Genomic DNA, 23258 nt, shown 5'->3' with positions numbered 1-23258 from the left:
AAAATTATACACTTATCAATCAATGATATGTATATCTAAATGATGACGTGTTAAGAAGTTTCACTTAAAAATTACTCGTAATTTGAGATAAGAAGTTTGCGTGATCAATTTTCAAAACTCAAAGAAATCATGAAATTCGGAAAAAGAAAATCAAAAAACAAAAAAAAAGAAACTCAAAGAACTAGAAACATTAAACTACTTATCGATTAAATAAGATTGTATTCATTCATGATGCTTAATAATTGTTAATGGCACAAGTTTACGATACTTACGAAATATTCCCACGCCAAAGCATGACATAATTAAAATACTTAAACCAAAAGCTGCATAACCAATTCTATCAGTTGCAGTAGTATGCAGTAAGACCAAAAATCTGGTTTTTGACAAAAATAAATAGGCCTCCCTTTATGCCAAAACACACTATGCTTCAATCTTTCAAAAACTGGGTATTCCTCATGCTTCCTATTTTAGCTCCATTGGTTTTTGGCTTCTTCGACATTTGTTTCTGCATAAGATATACATGTATTAGTGTACACTAAAGTTTTACAGATTTGAAGCAGCTCCACAAAAATAAATGGATTTGAAGACAATCTAACCTGTAATTGCGATGATGTAACGCCTCTACGTCTTGAAGGATTGAATGCCTCGCCATACTCTACCATTGTGAGTGAGATTGTGGCATTGGTGGAGGAGGTAGGCGAATGGTTCTTGTCACTCTAGAACCTGAACTTCAAGCTTCATGAAGCACATGCTGAGATGACAACCCAGGCTGCATCTCACCAAATATTTATTCAAGAATCATATATATGTAAAAAATGAGTCAATATTCCATCCGAAATAGGAGAAAAAAATATTAAATTTATTGAGAACATATATACCAGCTCACGTCATATAAAGTATATATACATGCATTACTATATATGTCTTAAGGATCTTAGCTAGGTGAGACACAAGAACAAAAGTGTTTATAGTGTACGAAAGTCCAAACTTAACTATTAAAGTTTGAGTTAATAATGAACGATCAAAGGGGATAGAGGGACAGAAGATGGATACTCACATTAAATATTAAATCACCACGTTGTGGAGTTGTTCTCCCACCTCTAGCCACAGAAGATGATCTACTAGCTCGTCCTCTGCCTCTCCCTCTCCCTCTAGTAGTCATAGATCTTCCTCTTCCTCAACAACCACATGGTAATTGAGGACACGTGGCTGTATTGTGGCCCAAAGTTTTACAGTTACTTCATGTTTTTTGGTGAAATTTCCTACTCATTTTGTTTCCTACGCTTATCCATATGGATCCTTGATTCTTAACTTCCAAGGCCTTCCAGGCATTTTTCTATCATCTGGTGGGACCACATTAAACGACTCGCATAAGTTGTTATCTGTAATTTCACACTTTGTATCAGTCTTGAAGTATGCCTTGCACCATTCTCGAGGAATTTGCTCCATAAAATCATCATATGCTTCCCTTGAATATGCCTCCATTAGTGCTAAATTATCATCTCCTCTTTTATGTTTCATTTTGCTTTACGAAAAACCGCTTCTTTTTCCGGTTCCACCCCCTCGTTACCGTACGTGCGACTCTCACCGCAAAGGGGGACAGCCATGCTAATCCAAGCTAACTATTTAGCACCACTGAAAAATCGAGTAGGAGCAAGGGCGATGGACACGGAAATAGAGAAAGCACTCTCAATCTCTTAGTAAAGAGGAAAGGAACAAGCGAGACCAGTTTCATTGATTGCGAATTGCGCTTCTACGCTTTCAAGAAACGTACTTTTTTGGGATTCATTAGATTTCACCGGTAGGTGACAGAAAGATGAAAGAAATTGACGCATATGGGAGAGTCTTCTATAATCGATGGCAGAACGAGCCGATCTGGTCTTTAAGCCATTTAGTGAGTGCTTATGATTGGATTGAGGAAAAGAAAGCAAAACGTAATAGTGGCGAGCGAAATGGGAGCATCTTCCTTATGATTACAATTAATTGCTTTCAACTGACCGGCAGACCCGACGCGACTGAAAAATAAGCGGACGTTAATAGCAGGTCTAATTCGACGATAGCCAGACCACCGGGTCTTTCTTTGTTCGAAGTTTGAAGAAACAAGTAGATCATTAACACAAGGGCCCCATGCATTCTCCTAAGAGAAAAGAAAATAAGACATCAAGGAGTGGGTTCTATCCTAACCCGCCATCCTTACTACTTGTTTTTGTTCTTTATATTCGAAGAGTTTCCCAGGGGGATAAGCTTTACCAACTCTCCCGTTTTTTACTTCTCATTTCACCTTACTTCGACGTTTCCAATTTCCCATAGAATCTCTGGGGCTTTCCTATAAAAAAAAAATGCTTTCTAGGTTTGTCTTGTGTCTCTGTAACAAATGGTCCATTTATTGATGGGCGAACGATGGAGGGAAGAATTTGCTACCCCGGACATAGGAGCAGCCCGTCACCCTTTCCCTCCGCATAGGACAAGATCCAGAAAGACGGATAAGCTCATTAGCCCATTTCCACTAGAGGACTAAAGTGCCTGCCCCCTCTTCATCTTTCGAGTCATGCCCGCAATGAGTATGCAAAAAAAAAAAGATAAAATGGTTTGTCTTAGAAAAAAAGTATAGCACACTTTCTAGGATCATACTGGCTTACAATTATGCCATTCGGAAAAAGTACGGAAATGAAATTGAGTTCCTTGATCTTTCTATGATTCAGACAGAGGATCGATTTCCCGACAATATAGTTTCTTTCACTTCAATGATAGGAATCCTTCATTCGCATAACATATGATATGCACAATGATACGGCATGGGGACTTTTAGGTAATTTGGATCTTACCATCATAGGCTCCTCCGGTTGAGGATCGGCCAGGTACTTGTAGCAGCTCCGTCCCTTTTGTGAGGCTACGCGCCCAGGGGCACGGACACCATTAGCCTCGCCCTCCCGAAGAGACCGAAGCGCCCAAAGCTGAGAAGACCTATGGCCTCACAACTGTACAGGTCGCTTTCAGCACTGACAATCCAAGTCAAACCTAAGGTCTCCCCTATATATAAGACCCATCTCGAATGTCCAAAGTAAGCACACAGACTTACGCTTAGAGACACACAAGAGACTTAAGGGCACTTACTAACTCTCTCTCTAGAAGCAAGATCATTCCCTCTCTAGATCAGAGATCTACCACGTAGCCGCTCGGCTTCGTGGTGAGCCTCGTAGGCCCGAATAGGCCATCGATGCTCAAATACTTCTCACCCCTCATTATGTCCTAAGTCCAATAACCTAACTCGAAGGCTGATCGAAAAGAGGCGCGTGCTCCTCACCTCTACTACGTTTCGAGCCACCTCGAAACATTGGCGCCGATTGTGGGAACTACGTGAAAAGTTACCTTTTTCTACATCTAGTCATCTTCGAGTTTTTCCATGTTCCAACACCAGTTGACTTTTCGGGTAACTTCCTTCATAAGTCTTCTAGACTTGTTGTTGCTGTCTCTTAAGCATGAGGATTAGAACTACCAGTGCCGAATCTGATCCGGAACCGAAAACCGCGCCACCTGCTTTTTTCCTGTGACCAAAACTGGTCGTCATCGGGATAGAAACCGGAGACCATATCGCACTCCTTTCGAGGAGCAAAACGATATCAGCATAAGGCTCGTAAGACCTTCCAGATATGCCAATAGGAAAGCACATGGCAATAGTATGAGTCACTCCTCTAGCTCTTTAAGAGGAACCATTCGTACCATAATCAATCGGCGCTTAACCTACAGCCCAGTGCCTTCGGCTCCGCGGCCTGCTCCATTACCTACGCGTGGTTAGACTAAACAACAACAAGAAGCAACATCACGACCTCAAGGACAATCCACCCGGTCATCTTGACCCGATAGAGATCTTCGATACACAATGAGGAATCGTAACGCCTCAAAGGGGTTAGATTCGTTCGACAATGTATGGAAACTTCTTAACAGGATCAAAGAGCGGAGAACAACAAAGGATTCTTGGCGCCATGCCGACATCCCTCCACCATATGACATGCATAGGCTCAGAGAGGGGAACCGTCCTAGTCTGGACAGTAGTAGAACCCATAGGCAATTGCATGTTCCGCCTTAGCCTCTCTTTCTACAATCTCCTGGAGGCACTCCATGACTCGGCACACGCCGATTGCTTCAACTATTGGAAGAGGAAATCCAACTTTGCGTCCGTGAAGAACTGGACCGAAGAATACCGCCCCTTCCATCACGGAGCTCGGCCGCATCGTACAACAATGCTTTCGCGCATCCGTATTACCCTTCACATCAGTTTGCCCAAATGTCAGGAATGCATGCATATTATATGGCCAACACATCTACGGCTACGCATTAGCGTGTTTCCAACCGTCTATGCTATGTATTACAATACAGTATATGGGCAACCATCAAGACTTTCCTCGGCTGTGCTCCTCCTCCTGCAACCGAGTCGAGAACCTCCGCTCGGTCAGACCCCAGATCCTCCACGACGAGGGGCACCATAAATCTGGTCACTCGATGCGACATGCTGACCCAGAGAGCGCCGATGAAGGGAAAGGCATGCTGCCGCTGGCTGCACTGCAACGCCTAACACAACCCTATGTTTTTCAGAGGAGGACCTGGGGGGTATCTAGTTTCTTCATTCTGATGATAGACAATACGCCGGTTATGAAGGTCCTAGTAGATGACTGTAACTCCATTGACGTCCTTTACTACCATGTGTTTCAAGCCATGAGTCTGACGGACTAACATCTGTCACCATCCCCAAGGCCGATCTACGCGGTCAGTAGGGTTGAGATCTCTATGAAAGGCCGTATTCGGCTCCCCGTGACCATCGGGACCGAAGCTCTAAGTCCCTGTAGATGATCAATTGGCTGATCATTAAAGGGCCTACGAATATGATGCAATTTTCGGCAGAGGAGGTATTTTGGCTTTCTCCGGCGTGGCATCTGTTCTCTACCAAGTCTTTAAGTTTCCTACTTCCTGTAGTATTGGTACTGTACGCGGTACCCAGGCCAAAGCCAAGAAATTTCTTGCGATGACCATAGAGTCAAAAGTGCACGATAGATTAGACGGCCCCTCAGAACACGCTTTGTCCGTCCAGCCGAGAACCGTTACAGAAGTATTGCACCATGCCCATGGACATTCCCTAACTAAGGATCATGGTGTCTAGAATGACCTTGTCGCCCCTCAAGCCGAGCTGGCGAAAGATGATGCATCAAACCAGACTCGTCCGGCTCAAGCCGAGGAGCTCATCAAGCTCAACTGGAAAGTGCCACCCCCGCACGGTGGAGCCCGTAAGATAGGAAGAAAGCGCTAAGTATCTGAACGAACATCGGTTCGGCTTGGCCTCTAATCCGCTTCCCCAGCAAGAGAAGCACAAGACCTTCGACCCAGCGCTCATCGCCACTCTAAGACTAACCAACACGCCTGTTGGAAGGCACATAACACCACGAGCTTCGGGCAAGACCATGCCCGGAAAGCCCTCGTTAATGGCAGTGATGCTGTAGTAAGATCCCAACCTCTCTTACGAGTAGTAGGACTACTATCGCATACACGATAGGTTCACCTCAATGGTGTATCCGTCGGCCAACAACCAAGTTGACGTCACCAACAAACTGTTGATGAAGGGGATAAAGAGAAAACTGCAGGAAGCAAAGGGCAGGAAAGGGTCGGACGAACTCTTCGAAGTACTATGGGCATAACAGACCACTTGCAAAATAGCAACTAGCAAAACGCCATTTCGACTGGCATTCAGCACTAAAGCCGTGATCCCACTGGACGTCGAATTTTGCTCGTTCAAGATACACTATGAAGCCACCACCAAAGATAATGTTGAAATCGGCTATAAGGATAATGCCAAAGGACTAAAACTGAACCTAGATTTAATCGAAGAAGTGAGAGACTCCACAACCGCGGGCATAGAAGAGCAGAAGCTCTTGCTCGCTAGATCCTAAAATTGTAAGGTCCGCCGCCGATCATTCAAGCATGGAGACCTGGACCTTCAAAAAATGGAGGTTTCCCAGCCGACTGATGCCGCTAAGAAGCGGAGTCCTAATTGGGAAGGCCCGTACAGAATAGACCGAGTATCGCGACCCGGCTCCTATCGTCTCGAGACCATGGAAGGCAAGTCTATCCTGAGAAGTTGGCACGCTATCAACCTCCGCGCATACTACTGGTGAAGCCGGAAGACTACCCTCGGCTTTTCTGGACTAAAGGCCCTCCATTCGGCCCTTTGTGGCATGCTTTGTAAAAATTCATGTCGAGGCACTAAACTTACCAATTAACTGTGCGTAAGTCCTAAGGGCGGCATCATTCGTATTACTTTTGAGAAGAACGGTGAGGACCAAAGACAGGAGGAACTTAGACCAAGAGTCTTAGTCCGCTCGGCCTCCACCCAGCAAGCCCCGTATGGCCAAACTAGCCCTGTTGAGTCCCCAATTACTAGATTGGTGAATTAGAAGGATACAAGCCAACATAAACAAGGGTAGTCCCCCAAGAGTGTGATGCCATAAACTTAGTCTTAGCCGATCCGCCATGGAGCGAGACCTCATTCTCTCGGGTGGTTAACCTAAGTACCTATAAAGTATCCAAAAGATCGGGAAAAAGATACTGTAGTCGGCAGCTGATCTCTGTCCGCCAAAATTAATTTAGTATGGGCAACACCTCTTAGCTTAGGGTGAAGCCGAGCGAAGTGATCCAAGCTAGCGACTGATCATCGCTTTCCTAGGTCCTTTTATTAGGTTGAACCCGTTCAAAGAGAAACGTAGGGCACTGCTCGAATGAGAATGAGAAGTGGAGCTGTCCCTCAAAAGGACAACGGTAGAGTAAGACGTCGGTTAAGGGATACGCCCACCCCGACTCCTCTCCTTGTTCAGGCAAAGTAAGAATTCGGAATCCTTAAAAAAGTCAAGATGTTGGTTAAGAGCTTATGGCACATCGAACACTTCCTTACATATAGGACCAACCCAATAAGTCCTAAAATGAAAAGGTCAAGCCGAAGGTTAAGAGCTACGGCCGCACCAACGCTTAGGCAGGGACTGTAAATTTCAAAGGATGAGATCTTTATTACGCCTAAAAAAGTAAATACGGATAAGATGTCGGATAAGAGGTACGCCCAACCCAGCAATAGACGTCGGCAAAGAGGTACGCCCATATCGACGCTCATCTTGTTCAGATAATAAAAAGAGAAACTAAGACCTAAGAAAAGAAAGAGCAAAAAATCGACTAAGAGCTACGACCACATTGACGCTCATTTTTGATAAGGCAGTATTAAAGCCTATAACAAGGGCTAAGACGTCGCCTCACCAAGATGAAGCTAACGCCCCCACTATAAAGAAAAAGGGCTAAGATGTCGCCTCACCTAGATGAAGCCGAAAACCCCAACTAAACAAAGACTCAGACGAGAGCATTTAATAAATACGACGCCGGTTAAGAGCCATGGCCGCACCATCGCCAATCTTTGTTTAAAAATAAATTCAAGCCAAGTCCTAAATCAGCAAAGTAAAGCCAAGCACTAATAACAGTTAAGCCATCGACTAGCGCCGAAAGCTAGTTTTTTTTTGGGACAGGCATGGTATAGGAGCTGAAGGCTATGAGCCAGCTTCAGAAAGAACGCAAATTGTTAAAGGCCGAAAGCTATGAGCCAGCCTCAAACAGATATTTCGAGCAGCTCCAAAATCAAGAAAAATGAAAGCGAGTATGCAAAACATAAAGCTAAAGAAGCAAAAACTCAAAAAAAAATGCTAAGATGCATGGAATCAAGCTACTGCATTCATAAAGTCAAAAGCCTCATCAAGGCAAGTATACAAAATTCAGTATCTACAAGGCCGACAGGCCGATATCTACAAAGCCGATAGGCCGATATCCATGGCGCGCAGGCCAGAAAAGCTAACAGAAATGGCGATAAGGCAAGCACTGAAAAATCATAGCACGACTGAAAAACATAATCTTCGAGAAAGAATCTAATGAAGGACACGAAAGTTGTATGAGGATGAACGCGAAGTCGAAGTAAATAGGGTTAATCCTGATGCTCTTAAGGGACGAGTCACCAGTATTGCCTGAAGTTGGGTGGAATCAAAATGACACCATAACCAAGCAGGAGAAAGATGGAGCCGCAGGTGCATTAATCTAAATCGAATATAGTTTTGCCGCCATCTCCTTCTAGCTTGCCTGCATATGGTTCTAGATCTTCCCAGCGAGCGTCATGGCCTTATTAAAGGCATAAGCCTTTACTGAATCTAGATTCATTTCCGTGACATCCTAGGCGTCAGCCAGGGAGCCGTCTGATTTTTGATAGTCCATAATAACGGCCTCCTCCTCCAAATCCTTGATTCAGATCCGTGTCCGAAGCAGGACATTTTCCTTTTGGGTTATCTCCAGATCTACCTTCGTAGCCCGAAGGACTTGTTGCTACTCGTCGTACCTTCTCAACAACTCTTGAATGTAATCGGCAGCCTAGGAAAGGGCCGGATAGGGTCAATGAGTGAGTGACTAATCACTCGGAGAAGAGAACAGTGACAGAACAAGTAGAAAGGGTGCTTACCAATTTGCTATGGTCAAAAGCTCCATCTACCACTCCTTGCCACTCCATGACCCCCATATTTCGACTACCGTCATCAATCGCAACCTCGACCGTCCGTTTCGCTGCTAGAAGCAAATTATTTCTAAGGGGAACAAAACTTGGCACATTTATGGCTGTTTGCCACTTATGACTCGTTCCAGCCGTCATCAAACGCATCCTATCCACCGTCAAAGGAACCGTGGCCTGGATCGTCTCGACCGCCGTTGCTGCATGCTCGGCCTGACAGAATCCCTTTCTCTTTCCTTACTTTGGAGGATGGGAACCGACATCACGAATTGCCTCGGCTCCTTTGATATCAGACAGCTCCTTCGCCTCACTATTGCACGTCGAAGAGAAAGGGTCAGAGTCACAAAACAATTACAGACGGGGTACAAATTAAACGCATGAGGAAGACTTATCCTACAAGGACGATAGGGATCGGAAACGCCCTCTCCCGCGAATCCTCGTTCCACGACCCAAGTCGCCTCAGTTTGCCATCCGACAGAGTTAGACCCCTGCCCGAGCCTTGAGGCCGAAACTCAAATAGGAGTCTAACCCCCTCGATGACAAAGCATAGCTTCGTCCCCGGCTCCAAGCATTATTCGAAGATAACAATCAGCTGAAGCCTTTAAGTACCAACTAAGAAACGAGCCCAACCACGCGAACACCTAAGCCAGGCTATCTTCAGTTCTTGGCTCAATTCTTGAAAGGAACTCGGGGGCTCATACAACTGTCATCCAACAAAGAACAAAGCTCAATAGGCCAAATTCCCCGAAAGGAACCTGCTACATTTCCGGCTTCATTCTTTGAAGGAAGTACGAACCTCGGATCTACTTGAAGATGGTTTGCTGCTATGACCAGATTGTTTGTGAGACATGACTACACTCTAAGAAAAAGAAAGAAGCGAAGCCGAGAAGAAGAAATGCAAAGAAGACTCTAGATTTTGGATCTGAAGATAGAGCCAGTTATATCGCTCCCTCTCACTAACAATGGCGAACACTAAAGCTTTAAAAATGAAGAGAAAATGACGATGAAGGAGGATATTTCTAGCAACAACTAGAGGTGTGATAACAAATACCGAGAGTTCGAAGGCGAAGAGACGCATCGGTTCAGCGAACGCTCACCACGTCAGCAAACCTTGTACTGACATTCCCTCATTTCATGAAAAGCCCTTTTGCCTATCCAAAAAGGGCTAAGGGAGACGTCCCTTCAGCTGCCACATTAATGGTAACTGGGCAAAGACCACTGGACTCCCAAAAATCATCTTCACACAGAAGAAGACAGAAAGCCTTCCCCTCAAAGCAGACAAGGCAAAATTCAAAATTTGAAGTTCAAGACAGGCTCCTTCCCAAGGGAAGTCGACTAAAGCCGAAGACTAAGACCCTCACGCCAACAGAGGCTTGTGGGCATATCAATCGGGGCAAGGCGTATGCCAAACCGACACTACTGAAGCAAATGATACAGCTCCATACTTGAACGAGACTCACGAGTCCAATAAAAGCCGACAACGAGCTGTATTTCTTCCACGAGACCGTATGATGTCCTACAAGAAAGGGGGCAAATGATACGACATGGGGACTTTTAGGTAATTTGTATGGTGCCTTCATAGGCTCCTCCGGATGAGGATCGACCAAGTACGTGCAGTGGCTCCGTCCCTTTTGTGAGGCTACGCGCCCAGGGGCACGGACACCACCGGCCGCGCCCTGCCGAAGAGGCCAAAGCACCCAAAGCCGAGGAGACCTACAGCCTCACAACTGTACAGGTCGCTTTCAGCACTAACAGTCCAAGTCAAACCTAAGGTCTCCCCTATATATAAGACCCATGTCGGATGTCCAAAGTAAGCACACAGACTTATACTTAGAGACCCACAAGAGACTTAAGGGCATTTACTCACTCTCTTTCTCTAGAAGCAGGATCATTCCCTCACTAAATTTGAGATCCACCACGTAGCCGCTCGGCTTCATGGTGAGCCTCGTAGGCCCGGATAGGCCGTATACACTCAAATACTTTCCACCTCCCATTCTGTCCTAAGTGCGATAACCTAACTCGAAGACTGATCAGAAAGAGACGCATGCTTCTCACCTTACTATGTTTCGAGCCATGTTGAAACACACAACGTCTAAGTTCAGCGTAAGGAAAATGTTCTAATATATATATATCTAATCAATCTCTGCAAATTAAATAAAAAAATATATATTTGCGCTTAAGTAAATTGGAGATAAATAACTTAGCTTCAAAAAATAACATACAATATATAATTTTCTATAAAACTACCTTTTGTTGATCACTACTGAAAACCCAGGTTTCTTTGTCGTACTCTATTTGCAAGTCTTTTTTTAAAAGTTCTAAGAACCATCTCCATGTCTCTGCGCTTTCTACCTCTACTTGAGCCCATGCAATTGGAAATATTTGGTTGTTTGCATCTCTACCAACAGCAACAAGCAGTTCGCCCCTCACAATACCTTTTAAGAAACAACTATCTACTCCAATAATTCTTCTACATCCAGCAAAGAAACCATTCTTCAATGCTACAAAGCATGCATATAGTCTAAGAAATTTTTGAACCCCATTCGGACCTTCATCATCCACAAGTAGCTCTACAATACTACCATCATTCTTATCTTCAATCTCAGCTTTGAAATCCCATGACCTGGCATAATCTATTTTCACATACTCATATAGAAATCTCAATACCTTCCTCCTCGCAGACCTACACATGTCAATTGATACAGTATAACCTAATTCTACCCTCACCATCTTTTGTAATTCAACTAGAGTAATATGTGGGATTATGAAAAATTGATTATGCTCAGCCAGCCACTTTGACGAAATTCTTTTGTTCTTATTGTTAATTGAGCAAGTATACTTATCGTTATAAGTCTTCACGTGGAATGTGCCGTTATTGTTATAAGATGCATGAATTCTCCATTTACATCCCCCAGAGCAAATTGCGGTCACTCGTTTTGATTCATTCTTCTTTAATGTGATCTTCCTGTATGAAAGTATCGACAACGTATCAATTGCTTTTCCGAACTACTTTATGCCATCTTCAAAGTACATGCCAACACTAAACAGAGGAATCCTATTTCTATTATCAAATACTGGAAATCTAGTTCCGCTCCTTCGATGCTCACCATTTGAACCACTTCCAAAGCTATCTTAACTACACACGCCATCCTCAAGATCAACTTCTTCTCTTGAAAAAGTAGATCGCCTACTTAGCGCCTCCTAGGTTTGTTTTCTCAATTTATGCAGTTCTGAAATTATATTTGGTAGTTTCTCTCTTTCTTTTGCAGCAAGAACCCATTGGATTGCCTTGCTCTCTCAAAGTTCTTCATCATCATCATCTTTACTGTCTCTCGAAAGCCCTTCAAGGTCGGCAAATTCATCAATGTTTCCGAATGGTTCCTCAAACTCATCACCCTCTTGTTCACTTTCCGGTTCACTATCTTGTTCGAATTTATTTCCTCCAATTCAACAAGACTTATCCCACCCCCCGCCTGATTCATTCAATTCAGGGCTGACTATGCCACTAATACTTGTCCCACCTCCACGTACTTCATTTGATATAGGTACCTTTGCCTTGAAAGCTAACATATCCATGATTAATATTGTCACCATGGATTGAAAAAATATGGACCATTCCTTTGCCAGCAAGAAGGCCCCCCAAACTCGAGGGAACTTCGACCACTATACATGTGCTTGAGTCCACCACCAAAGTTTCGATAATACAACATAAAATGAGCATCATCATCATTTTATTCTTTCAAGGAGTCTCTCACGTCTGCATATGAGGCTATATCAACATCTAAGGTGAGTTCCTTTTCTTTTCCACCCACATAATCCTCATTATCGAATGTTCCTCCATGGTGGATAATCACAATACCATTCTCATACATTCTGTACAAGTAAAAAATAAGATTGATTAGCCACAAAGTAAATTTAATTAAACTTACTAGACATATCATTGGCCCATTGACAAGTTTTATACAAAACACAAAAAAAGAAAATCCATGTAGCTTTCACTAACGTAACTAAATAGACCAAGTATAATTAGCAAGTAAAAAAATGGTAAAGCGCACACACAAAGCTTAGTGGAGTACCTTTGAATCGATCAAGATTGTGTTCTTCAGGTTGTGGTGTCCAATATGTAGCTCTCGAACATCCTCTTAATTTTTTCCGTTCTTCAATCTCTCAAACTCTCTATTTTAGAAGCCCTAATTTTACTGAATGTGCAGGTCAGTAAGTGTTGAGTTCTATTTTGCTTGTTTACTGTCTGGTTTAACATTTTGATTTAATTTTAGTTCAATTCAAATTCGAATTGATTTTGGTTCGATCTTGGTCTGCCATGTCATGTTATTTCCCACCAAATCATCGACACGTCAGCAAAAATAGATGGAAAATAAACACAGGATCTAACAAACCTGAAAAAAAAACACAAAGTTTAATCGACTAGCTTTTTCTACACAGAGTGGTCCGGACCAGATTTTAAAAAACACAGGATGGTAATAATGTAATATTCCGGGTATAAAAGATAAAATTGGTAGATAATTTTCTACTTCATTCTACACTAGAATCTTACCAAATGGTGAAAAATTTGATAGAGATTGGCTTGTATATTCGAAAGAACTTGATTGTATTAATTTTTTTTTTTTAAATTATTTAAGAAAGGGGCTGGTAAAGGTAAATTAGCAAATGATGGTTTTAATGATTGGACACATCTTTCTATTAGAATTAGAGAGCATGAAACTAGCATAGAACATTTGCAAAATATGACAATTTGGTATGATTTGCGTGTAAGACTTGAAAAGAGTACAACTATTGATAAAGTAGCTCAAAAGTAACTTTAAAAAAGAGAAAGAATATTGGAAAAATGTATTGTTGAGAATCATTACAATAGTTAAGTTTCTTGGAAAAACATAGTTTTGCATTTCGTGGTACTAATGAGAAATTGTATCAAACTAGCAATGGAAATTTCTTGGGCTTAATTGAAATGTTAAATGAGTTTGATCCTATTATGCAAGATCATGTTCGTCGTATTACTTGTGACGAGACTCATGTACATTATCTTGGCCACAACATTCAAAATGAGTTAATTATTTTGCTTGCACATGCTATTAAATATGAAATTATTAAGAAAATAAAGGAGGCTAAATAATTTTTGTGATACTTGATTGTACGCTTGATATTAGCCACCAAGAGCAAATGTCTTTGATTTTAAAGTATGTGGATGTTTCTTCTAATTGTGTTATCATAGAGGAATTTTTTTAGGATTTTTGATTGTCAAAGACATAATTGGGTAGGGACTATTTGATGTTTTAATAAATGAATTAGATGTCCTTAATTTTGATGTAGATGATGTGCGTGGTCAAGCCTATGATAATGGGTCAAATATGAAAGGAAAAAATCAAGGAATGCAATGAAAACTTTAAGATTTGAATCGTAGAGCCTTTTATACTCCTTGTGGTGCTCATAGTCTTAATTTAATGTTATGTGATATGACTAACAATTCTGGAAAAGTTAGGGAATTTTTTTGGTGTAATCCAACGTATTTACATTTTTTTGCAAAATCAACAAAGAGATGGAAAATTTTGAAGGACAATGTAATAGAGTTGACTCTTAAGCCATTATCTTCTATTTGTTGGGATAGTTGTATAGATAGTGTAAAAGCAATGAGATTGCAAATGGTAGACAAAAGAGAAGTTTTATTAGAAGAATCTGATAGTGATAATGACTCTTTAATAAGAAGTGAAGTTAAATCTTTAGCAAATAATGAACTTGGTGATTTTGAATTTATGGTAGTTATTGTCATTTGGTATGATTTGTTACATGCTATTAATTTGGTTAGCAAAAAGTTACAATTGAAATATATGCTTGTTTGTGATGCTATTGAAAATGTGAAAGATTCTAATGCTATTGAAGCTGTAAAGGGACTTGCAATGGAGATGGAGATTGATCCAATTTTTTCTCAAAGACATAAAATTAAAAGAAAAATACAATTTGATGAAACTTTAGATGATGAGAGTGCACGATATCTGGCAGAGTATTTTAGAGTTAACTATTTTAATTGCATTATTGATCAAGCAATTGTCTCAATTGATATGAGGTTTGAACAATATTCAAATATCTTTGGTTTTCTATTTACTTCCGAGAAATTGCATTCACTGCATGATTCAAATTTAAAGTCTTATTATAGTCGTTTGGAAGATGCACTTAAAAGTCTTGTATGTGGAGTTGAAATTACCTCAAGAATTTTTGCCTAAAGAAAAGTTGGGGGCTCTTGATATTTTAAAGTTATTGAAACGTGTTGATTGTTTTTCCAATAAAATTATTGCATATAGGATATTTTTAATTATTCCGCTGACAGTTGCAACTGCCGAAAGAAGTTTTTCAAAGTTAAAGTTACTTAAGTCTTATTTGCATAATTCTATGTCTCAGGAAAGGCTTTATGAACTTGCTTTGGTGGCAATCGAGAATGAGATTTTGAATAAACTAGCTTTAGAGAATTTGATTGACGAATTTGTTTCAAAGAATGCTCGGAGGAAGAAAATTTTCAACTAATAAGGACACATGTTTTAATTTTCGCTCAAGACCCCAAAATGTCCAATACGACCCTGGGAGAGAAAATAAAGGAGTGAGAGAGTTTTTCTCACTGTATAATTTAACTGCTTGTTTGTTTCTCTTAGAAGTTATAACTCAATATCATTTACTTTTCTACTCTAAACTTTAGCGGTTCTTATTCAGACAAACTTTTGCGACGCAGACCCTTAAAAGTTTCATTATAATTGTATGGAGAATATTGTATAACTATTTTAACTAATTTCTTTATTGTACTTAGTTTTAACTCATTAAATCAACCTACAATGTATATATTCCTTCCATGATGTTTTTTACTTTTTATTTTCGTTCATATTTTTTCTTCTATACAATTAAAATAGTATGATCCCGTTTCCACGAAATCGTTGACTTTCAGAATGAACCCTACTTGTATAATCAATTGATCAATAGATATGTATCTAATAAATTTATAAATATATAAATTTATAAATTAAATTAAATGAAAAAATAAATCTAAAAAATAAAAATATCTCTGTATTTTGATTTGATACAAATACTAATTTTGCACCACGTGTGGTGTAAATAATCTTAGCTTCTGAATTGTCCTTGATAAGAAAAACGATAAAGGAAAATGTAACAGTTCAGTTTCATGAATAAATAAATATTAATCGATGGAGGGAAGAAGACTAATTATGTATGGTCGTTTAATGAATCAATCCTTAAAATAGGATTTCCATATCGTTTTCAAAGACACTTATTAGCAATTAGCATCATCTCTTCCTTTCTTTCTCGGATAAGATCCCAAGAATACCAGGTGTAGAGTGACCCCACCTCATTTACAATTTAAATTTAAAATAAAATATTCCACGCAAAAAATATCCTACATTTACTAATCAGAAAACAATTAACGACCAACCATCGTAAAGTTTCGGCCTTTCGATTGCGTAACCAGTTTTTCCTTTCTGGGTTTTGATTTCTTTTCAAAATAAGGGAGAATTTGGGATTTCTCTAGAGGATTTTGGGCTTGCTCTGTTTTATTTTTATTTGATTGTGTGGTTCTCTTCTCTGTGATATCAAAGGTTAAATCTTTGGCTGCCGTTGTTGGATCGTAGGAAATATTATGTGGTGGTGAGTTTTCTATTCGTATTTTTTATTTATGAATTTCATGTTGTATGTATGATGATGTTTTTTTATTACAATTACTACACTCACAAAAGAAACAAAAGGGTTTTGTCTGTTTGATGACGTCCGTGATTTGTCTCTTGCCTGGGAATTTGGTTGGAATCTGTCTGAGCGTTTCCTGGTTTTTTATCCATCTGCTGTGAATTTATAATAATTTACCATTCTGGAGTTATTTATTTTAGAGATTATATGATGGAATGGTATGATTTTGAATTGGAATTGTTATTACTAGCATTTAATCTTAAATAAATGGGCAATCTTTTTAGGTGTCTCTTTCAAATTTATCAATCAGTATGGAGAGAGACCATATTGTACAGTCTGAGAACCTCAATTTTTCTTCTCTTATATATGGTCCCATCTCCTTATCCCTTGTTTATCTTTTGTTACTCATTACTGGGTTTTCATCTCCAGCAAGAACTTTTATTATTATCATTGCCTCCGTTATATGTATCTTTGTCTCTCTGATTAGATGCTGGTTGGTTTTGGAGACGATTTTTTAGTAGAAAACTGTTTTTTTGATGGGAATCCAACAACATGGCTGCAGGTGAAGTTTTGTGGATTCTTCTTCATGGTCACTAAAGCTGCAGAATAATCGACTCAGTGTGTTTTTTAATATCATGGAACAGCCTTACAGATCGAGTAACGGAAACGTGCCGACGGAAAATGGCCACGTCGTGTTAAGACACTCTCCTCGTCAGAAGATTTCATTACACTGGTTGGATATTAAAGTCTTTTATGTTAGAGTGAGCAGATCCGAGATCGACGATTCCACGCCCGAGTCCCTCTCTCTGAACAACATTCCGTTGGATCCCGATACTCTTCTAGAAGTAAACGGTGTCAGAGCTAGCATCTACTCAGATGGAGCATCCACTCTTTTAAGAAGGGATCGATTGGACAAGAAATCTGAAGAAGTTACTTATGTAAGCACAGACAGCATACGAATAACAGGAAGTGTCAAGTTTGAGGTCTTTGACAAGGATCTACTAGTGTTATCTGGAGTTTTAGAATTGTGCAACTCTAATGAAAATAATGGGGGTGGCCAGACATGGAACATCAATTGTGAATCGGATATAATTGCAGGCTCTAGTTTCTTGAAAGGAAGACATGCCAACAGTCCAGACTCAGCTTCTCCGGCAATCGAGGTCTACGTTGCTGGCTGCTTCGACGGCACTCCCATTATTTTAACGAGGACTTTGCAACTTAGGAAGAAACATATGAGAAAGGGAATGCTGGATTCTATACCAGAATATGATCCTACTGAAGGCACAAAAAGTTTGACTCCCAGGCTTGCGGTGCAGGTAACAAACAATTTAAATCTCTCCAAATTTTCTTCGTTAAGTGCTTCTGTGTACTGGCCATAATATTTGTAGATGCAAAAAAACTTGTTTATATGACCTGCTGAATTTGTGAGAAGTTTTTTATGCATACTTGGCAAGCAAACTAGCTATTGGCGATCGAGTTAAGTCTATTTTCATGATTTTTTATTTTTTTTTTATGGTTGGAGTTGGACAATAAATGATACAAACTATTCCAAATTTGATGAAGTATTAATTTTCCAGTTGATAGTAAACTTATTCACAAGATGAGACTGGTTGATGAAGATTACCTGACCATTAAGGAATTTCTAGGGTCCAAAACGTCAAGTGTATTTTCAAAATAATAGTTATTCAAGTTACAAATTAAGTGAATTCCCTTATCCATATGCTTGTGGATTAATGTATTCACATAAGAGTGATAGGTAGCCTTTTTGATTTGTTCTACATCTAGGTGTTGCGAAAAATTAAGAAGCAATCTTCGGATATAATTATGGATTCCACTATTCTGAGTTCTGTTGGCCTGAACGTCATTTATGTTATTGTGCAGGTATCGGAGAACCAAAACTACAAGCCAGAAAGCGAAAACTACAACCACCACCTATACGCTGGTGGAGAATATCTGGAAGGTGAAGACGGAGAACTGTCATGGTTCAATGCGGGCGTGAGGGTAGGTGTAGGCATTGGCCTGAGTGTTTGCATCGGAGTCGGAATTGGAGTTGGCTTGCTAGTTAAAACCTACCAAAGCACGACTCGGAACTTCAGAAGGCGACTGCTATGATCCCTTTTCATGCTTTTGATTTGGGAAAACCTGATAATAAGAAAGATTTTGTTTGTGGTAATGTACAATCCCATACCAGAAATAGTAGGATTTTTTTTCCTGTCCGACATACATCTCAGAGAGAATGAGATGATAGTTTTTGAAGGTAGTATATGTAATGCGTGTCATTATGTGTAGTTGACAGTTGTGTGTTTCCATTTTGTAATTTGTGTTAATAGCTACTATTACATATCAAGTTTTGGCAAGGGAAAAGGAATCTCAGTTGTTTTGCATGTTGATATTGGGCTCTTTAGTGATGAGAATTTTCCGCCTTGCAGAGTTGTCTTGCCATTGAAATTCGAAAACAATCTACACTAGAAACGTACTACCTTTGCATCAGATTCATTCATATGGATATGTATTTAATCAATGAGTGAACCTAAAATTATAAATCATTATCTATTGTGATCTGGAGATGGTAATTCAACTCTATGTCTACTTTTTGTTGGATGGTTACGTTACCAAAGGGGTATAGAAACATAACAAAAATAAAAACGCATGTGGTCAGTGACAAAGTGATCCACTGTAGAATGCAATGAGCTCTAAGACATGGATCTGGGATAGTGATGTTTGAAAAAGACTCGATCTCCTTAAAACTCCGCCCTAAAAAATACCCATTAATCGATCCCTAATGAGGAATGGAGAATCTTAGTAGCAATATTTTATCCTCCGATTGAGGATTGCGGCGGGGAAACGAGCATATATTTTTTATGTTTTGGATTTTTAAATTCATCAATAAAAACATGCATTTAGTGAAGATAAGTGACTAAATACATATATATTTTGATGAACCTAAAAATCCAAAACATCATGTATGATACGGAAGGAATATATATTTAAGAGAAAAGGGGAAATTATGGGGGTGGAGGGGGGAATATATGGCTTCTTGTTCTGATAGTTGCAAAGATAAATTTCGGAATCATTCATTTATATTGGCCATCTCGTCTGGTACGAATCCCAGGAACCAAAGTATCAAACAAAAGCAATATCATTTTGAATAACAGGGCCATAAAGGAATGCAGATTTCATATTTTCCGAATGTCAGTACAGGAGGAATCCACAAGAACAGTAAAGAGTTCAGATTAAGTTCCGTTGCAGAACGGAAAGAAGATGTCAACATATATACAAACATAACATGATACTCTTTTCTGGTATCGAGATGATATCCTGTCATATACTATTTACACCAGCAAATGAAAACCACGACTTTTTTTCTATTACCTAAGGCTTGTACGATTACGGGGCGTGGCCAGCACGACGGAACCAGGTGTTGAATGCTGTGACCAAGTGCGGGCATTCTTCGACGTTTCGGGTCGAGAAACTGAGGCACTGCTGCAACATGAGTTGTGCATCCGACATTGGCAGCGTAGAGATGATTCTTAGGAATGTCTCTTCCAGTTCCAGATAAAGTGATTTATGATTGGGCATCAGTGGTGAGATATTATCTTTGCATACTATCAGAACAGGAAGCCAGTCTTTAACAAGCTTCATCCTCACCTGGGGAATAAACAAAAAATACAATCATCTTCTTTACAGCTCTTTTAGTTCTTAGAGTCGAATGCACAGTAGCATCTCTTATAAGATGAAGCCAGACCAAAAGACACACAATTTTTGACACAACAATCTCATCGCCATATAAATTCTTTGCAAAACAGTAAGAATAAGTCATGGCAAAGGTGAGAAATGATAATAGAATAGCCAATAGTTCTTCAAGTTGTTATTCCACCACGTTACAAGCAGAACAGGCAACAAATTAAAACCTACAACTCTTAAAAGTGCATCTTTGAAAATATCTGTTTGATTACCATATAACTAGTGAATTTCAGCTGAAGGACCTAATCATAGATTCAACGAGACATTAAAATTGGCTGATCCTAATATGTTTAAATTAAATACTCAGTATAATAAATGGTCGGTAATATAGCATAATAGGATTTGGGGGAACCTACAGGGCTGAGGATGGAAGTGGTTGAGAGAAAAATATTGAAGACATCAACAAAGAACATGCAAGTATTCAAAATAGCACCTGTTTTTTTTAATTTTATTTTTTATGATGATAGAAAGTAATCAAGGCGAGACCAATACGGATCTCCTTATAAAGCTAGAAAATCAAGATACTTTAAATTCGCAAATGCTAGTCGTCCCAAATATGGATTATGGGGTAATGTGAAGTGCGTACAACTTAACTCAGAGGATACTTAAGTCAACGTGGGACATGTACATTACTCCATTCAGCTAGATGTTCTAGATTATATTCCATACTTGCTAAGAAACGCACATGCACCATTTCTGTTTCCTAACTACTTAACCTTTACGCTAAACCAAGACTCGCTCATGACAATGAACAGTTATATCAATAACTTGTATAACTAACTAATCACAGAAACAAACGTGGATGACGCACACCATTCTCACATAAAAATCAAATTCAACAAGAAGTAGATGACATTGTTACCTGACGAGGTGCTATAATAGTACCAGCAGCAACTGCATTGGCAAGCCTACAAGTGCACCTCAACAAAACGGCAGGAAGCCCAGGAACGTCGAAATTCCTCCACGCATCGTCTCTAAAAGCTCGCTGCAGGTCGGCTGTAAATGCAGACTGCTCGCTCCACTCCTTCACGGCAGAGTCAGCCACTTTTAATTCAATCATCCTTTCCACTAACCATGACAAATGCCTGCCATTCGTCATGGCCGTGTGCAAATTCAACCTCTGTATTGCCTCAGTCTCATAATGGTATCCCCTAAAGTCTGGACTCGAATACTCCTCCATGCTCCCTTTCACAATCTTCAAGCTAGCATCGAATGCCCTGTCCAACACCCTCCTGGCGACCTCCCTCGACGAGAAGTCTCTCAAAAGCTTTGCAACGAAGGCCTTGACAAAAGCCATATTGGGATGGTTGTGAATTGCAGTCGAGATAAGTCCATAGAGCATTTCCTCACACGAATCGCTTTTCGCAAGGGAAACCCTAGCGAGAAGCTCTTGGGACTCTTCTTCGCTTAAAAATGGAACTAGATGGAGCACTCTCCTCTCTTCATCTTCGTTCCAGGGGACAGCTTCAAGGAAACGAACGCAGGATTTCACGCAATCCTCGAACAGTAGCTCGAGAGCAACAGGAAGCATATCCAATGCTGTGGACGCGCTGTCGATCACATTGGCGAAATCATTTGTGTAGAGAAGCTGGAGAACCGCCAAATGTTTCGAAATTGCATTCGGGTTCGGCTGCACAGCTAAATTGAGTTGCACTTTCTGTTTAGACTCTTGTGCATCTTCCTCATCTTCACTCTTCTGGTGTTGCCAGCGGTCGGAGAGAAGCGCGGAGAAGTATTTCGCACGGCAGAGAACGGTGGAGTGGAGGAAGATCCGAAAGTCGTCGTCATCAGCGACGGGTGAATCCGTGGATGGAGAATCGAATGGAGATGAATGGTCTATGTAGAGGCGGAGGATGACGTCAGCGGTGGAGAAATCATTGAATGAAAACGGGGTAATGTCGGAGGAGCGACGGAGCTTTTGAGTGGTTTCGGATAAGGTGTGGTCGTTGGTGGTGGAAGAATTTGGTTGGTGGAGGTCCGGATTTTGGCGGTGGCGTTTCTTGGAGGTGGTGGTGATTGATGGCGTCTGCATTTGGGTTGCGGTGGTTGATTCGGTTTCAGTTTGATCGTGTTTGATGATTGATGTTCGTTCGAGAGCAACTTTAAATGAAATAAAATAAAATAAAATAAAATAAAATATTGTTTCCTTATTGGGCTTGACACGTGGCGATTTAACATGCCGCGTTTCTATTCTTTCAAACCGTGTAGCTACTCCTGTTTTTGGGCCGGTTCAGTTCATGAACCGACGGGTTTTGGTATCATATTGTTAATGAGCCGGTCATGAATCGATTTAAAATCCTTCCAAGAGGTTCGGGTATCGAATTTAAACAGAATTCGGAGACTGTTGATATTTGGTTCAGGATTGATTTCTAGTCCGTTGAGATCGATTTAGGTTCAAAATCGAATTTTATTTCTGTCCGTAGACAGTACAAGACACCACAATTAAGGATCGAGATGCGACAATGGCAAGCTACACACATACGACCTGTATGTGGCTGCCCACATCAAACTCTGCCACGTTGCCCTTCTATCGCTCTCCGACATCAACTTATATAACTAGTGTGTTATTACAGACCCGTGCATTACACAAAATATTTAATATATATTGAATAATTTATGTGCCACTTATCAATTATATGTAATAAATCTGAATTGAACATTATTATATTTTAATACAGATGGATAACATTAAAGATTTAAACTATGGATCGGTCTAGTAGATGATGGGGAGTAATAAGTATTCGCTCCTTACGAGATTAATTGTGACAAATTGAAATTTTAATGAGATTAAATCATTAGAAAATATAATAATTATCAAAAAAATATTCAAAATATCCATTTATTATTTTTATTTATTATCTTTTTAACAAAGGTGGACATGATTATATTAAATTAATGTGGTAAAATAAAGTCGTGTCAATTTATCAAAAATTTCTCGATGAAATTCTCTCAGTTCTCTAAATTAGGACAAAATCGCTAGTATAATCAATAAAAATCCTTCACGACTTAACTACTCGGGCGAATTACAAAAATCAATTACATAGTGAAGATGATCGGATACAACTACTAACACCCTAGATCAATGAGATGTAATCCTAGACCTAGACGACATAAAGAAAATTATCAGAAAAAATACAACTCATTGCGGCTAAACAAAAGTGAATCAATAAAGGTTGTTGAAAGATAACTCTTCTTCCTCTTATTCAACCATAATCAAATCGACGCAGAAGAAATAATGAGTTCTGAA

General features: G+C 40.1%; 4 protein-coding genes across 4 annotated transcripts; 2 read left to right on the top strand and 2 right to left on the bottom strand.

Moving 5' to 3' along the window:
- Nucleotides 1–10807: 10807 nt before the first annotated feature.
- Nucleotides 10808–11721, bottom strand: LOC139882998 (uncharacterized). The gene is made up of 2 exons (XM_071867234.1): nucleotides 11648–11721; nucleotides 10808–11537 (listed from the first exon to the last, which is right to left on the bottom strand). Exons 1-2 carry the CDS (start codon nucleotides 11719–11721, stop codon nucleotides 10808–10810), a joined length of 804 nt encoding a protein of 267 aa, XP_071723335.1.
- Nucleotides 11722–14043: 2322 nt separating this feature from the next.
- LOC139882997 (uncharacterized) lies at nucleotides 14044–15106 on the top strand. The gene is made up of 2 exons (XM_071867233.1): nucleotides 14044–14651; nucleotides 14887–15106. The coding sequence occupies exons 1-2, from the start codon at nucleotides 14044–14046 to the stop codon at nucleotides 15104–15106; spliced, it is 828 nt and encodes a 275-aa protein (XP_071723334.1).
- Nucleotides 15107–16902: 1796 nt separating this feature from the next.
- LOC139883004 (uncharacterized protein At1g01500-like) lies at nucleotides 16903–18379 on the top strand. Its single transcript, XM_071867239.1, has 2 exons — nucleotides 16903–17583; nucleotides 18149–18379. Exons 1-2 carry the CDS (start codon nucleotides 16903–16905, stop codon nucleotides 18377–18379), a joined length of 912 nt encoding a protein of 303 aa, XP_071723340.1.
- Nucleotides 18380–19654: 1275 nt separating this feature from the next.
- LOC139883003 (BTB/POZ domain-containing protein At3g05675-like) lies at nucleotides 19655–22111 on the bottom strand (the record flags this gene model as incomplete). Its single annotated transcript, XM_071867238.1, has 2 exons — nucleotides 19655–19915; nucleotides 20874–22111. Coding segments are annotated over 2 exons (1499 nt in total), but the record flags the coding sequence as incomplete, so codon positions are not given.
- Between the last annotated feature and the right edge of the window lie 1147 nt (nucleotides 22112–23258).

This window comes from Rutidosis leptorrhynchoides, unplaced genomic scaffold (assembly GCF_046630445.1).
Source record: "Rutidosis leptorrhynchoides isolate AG116_Rl617_1_P2 unplaced genomic scaffold, CSIRO_AGI_Rlap_v1 contig338, whole genome shotgun sequence".
In the NCBI taxonomy this organism is placed as follows: Eukaryota; Viridiplantae; Streptophyta; class Magnoliopsida; order Asterales; family Asteraceae; genus Rutidosis; species Rutidosis leptorrhynchoides.
Note: the sequence above shows the minus strand (reverse complement) of the source record. Positions and strands in the feature narration are given on the sequence as shown.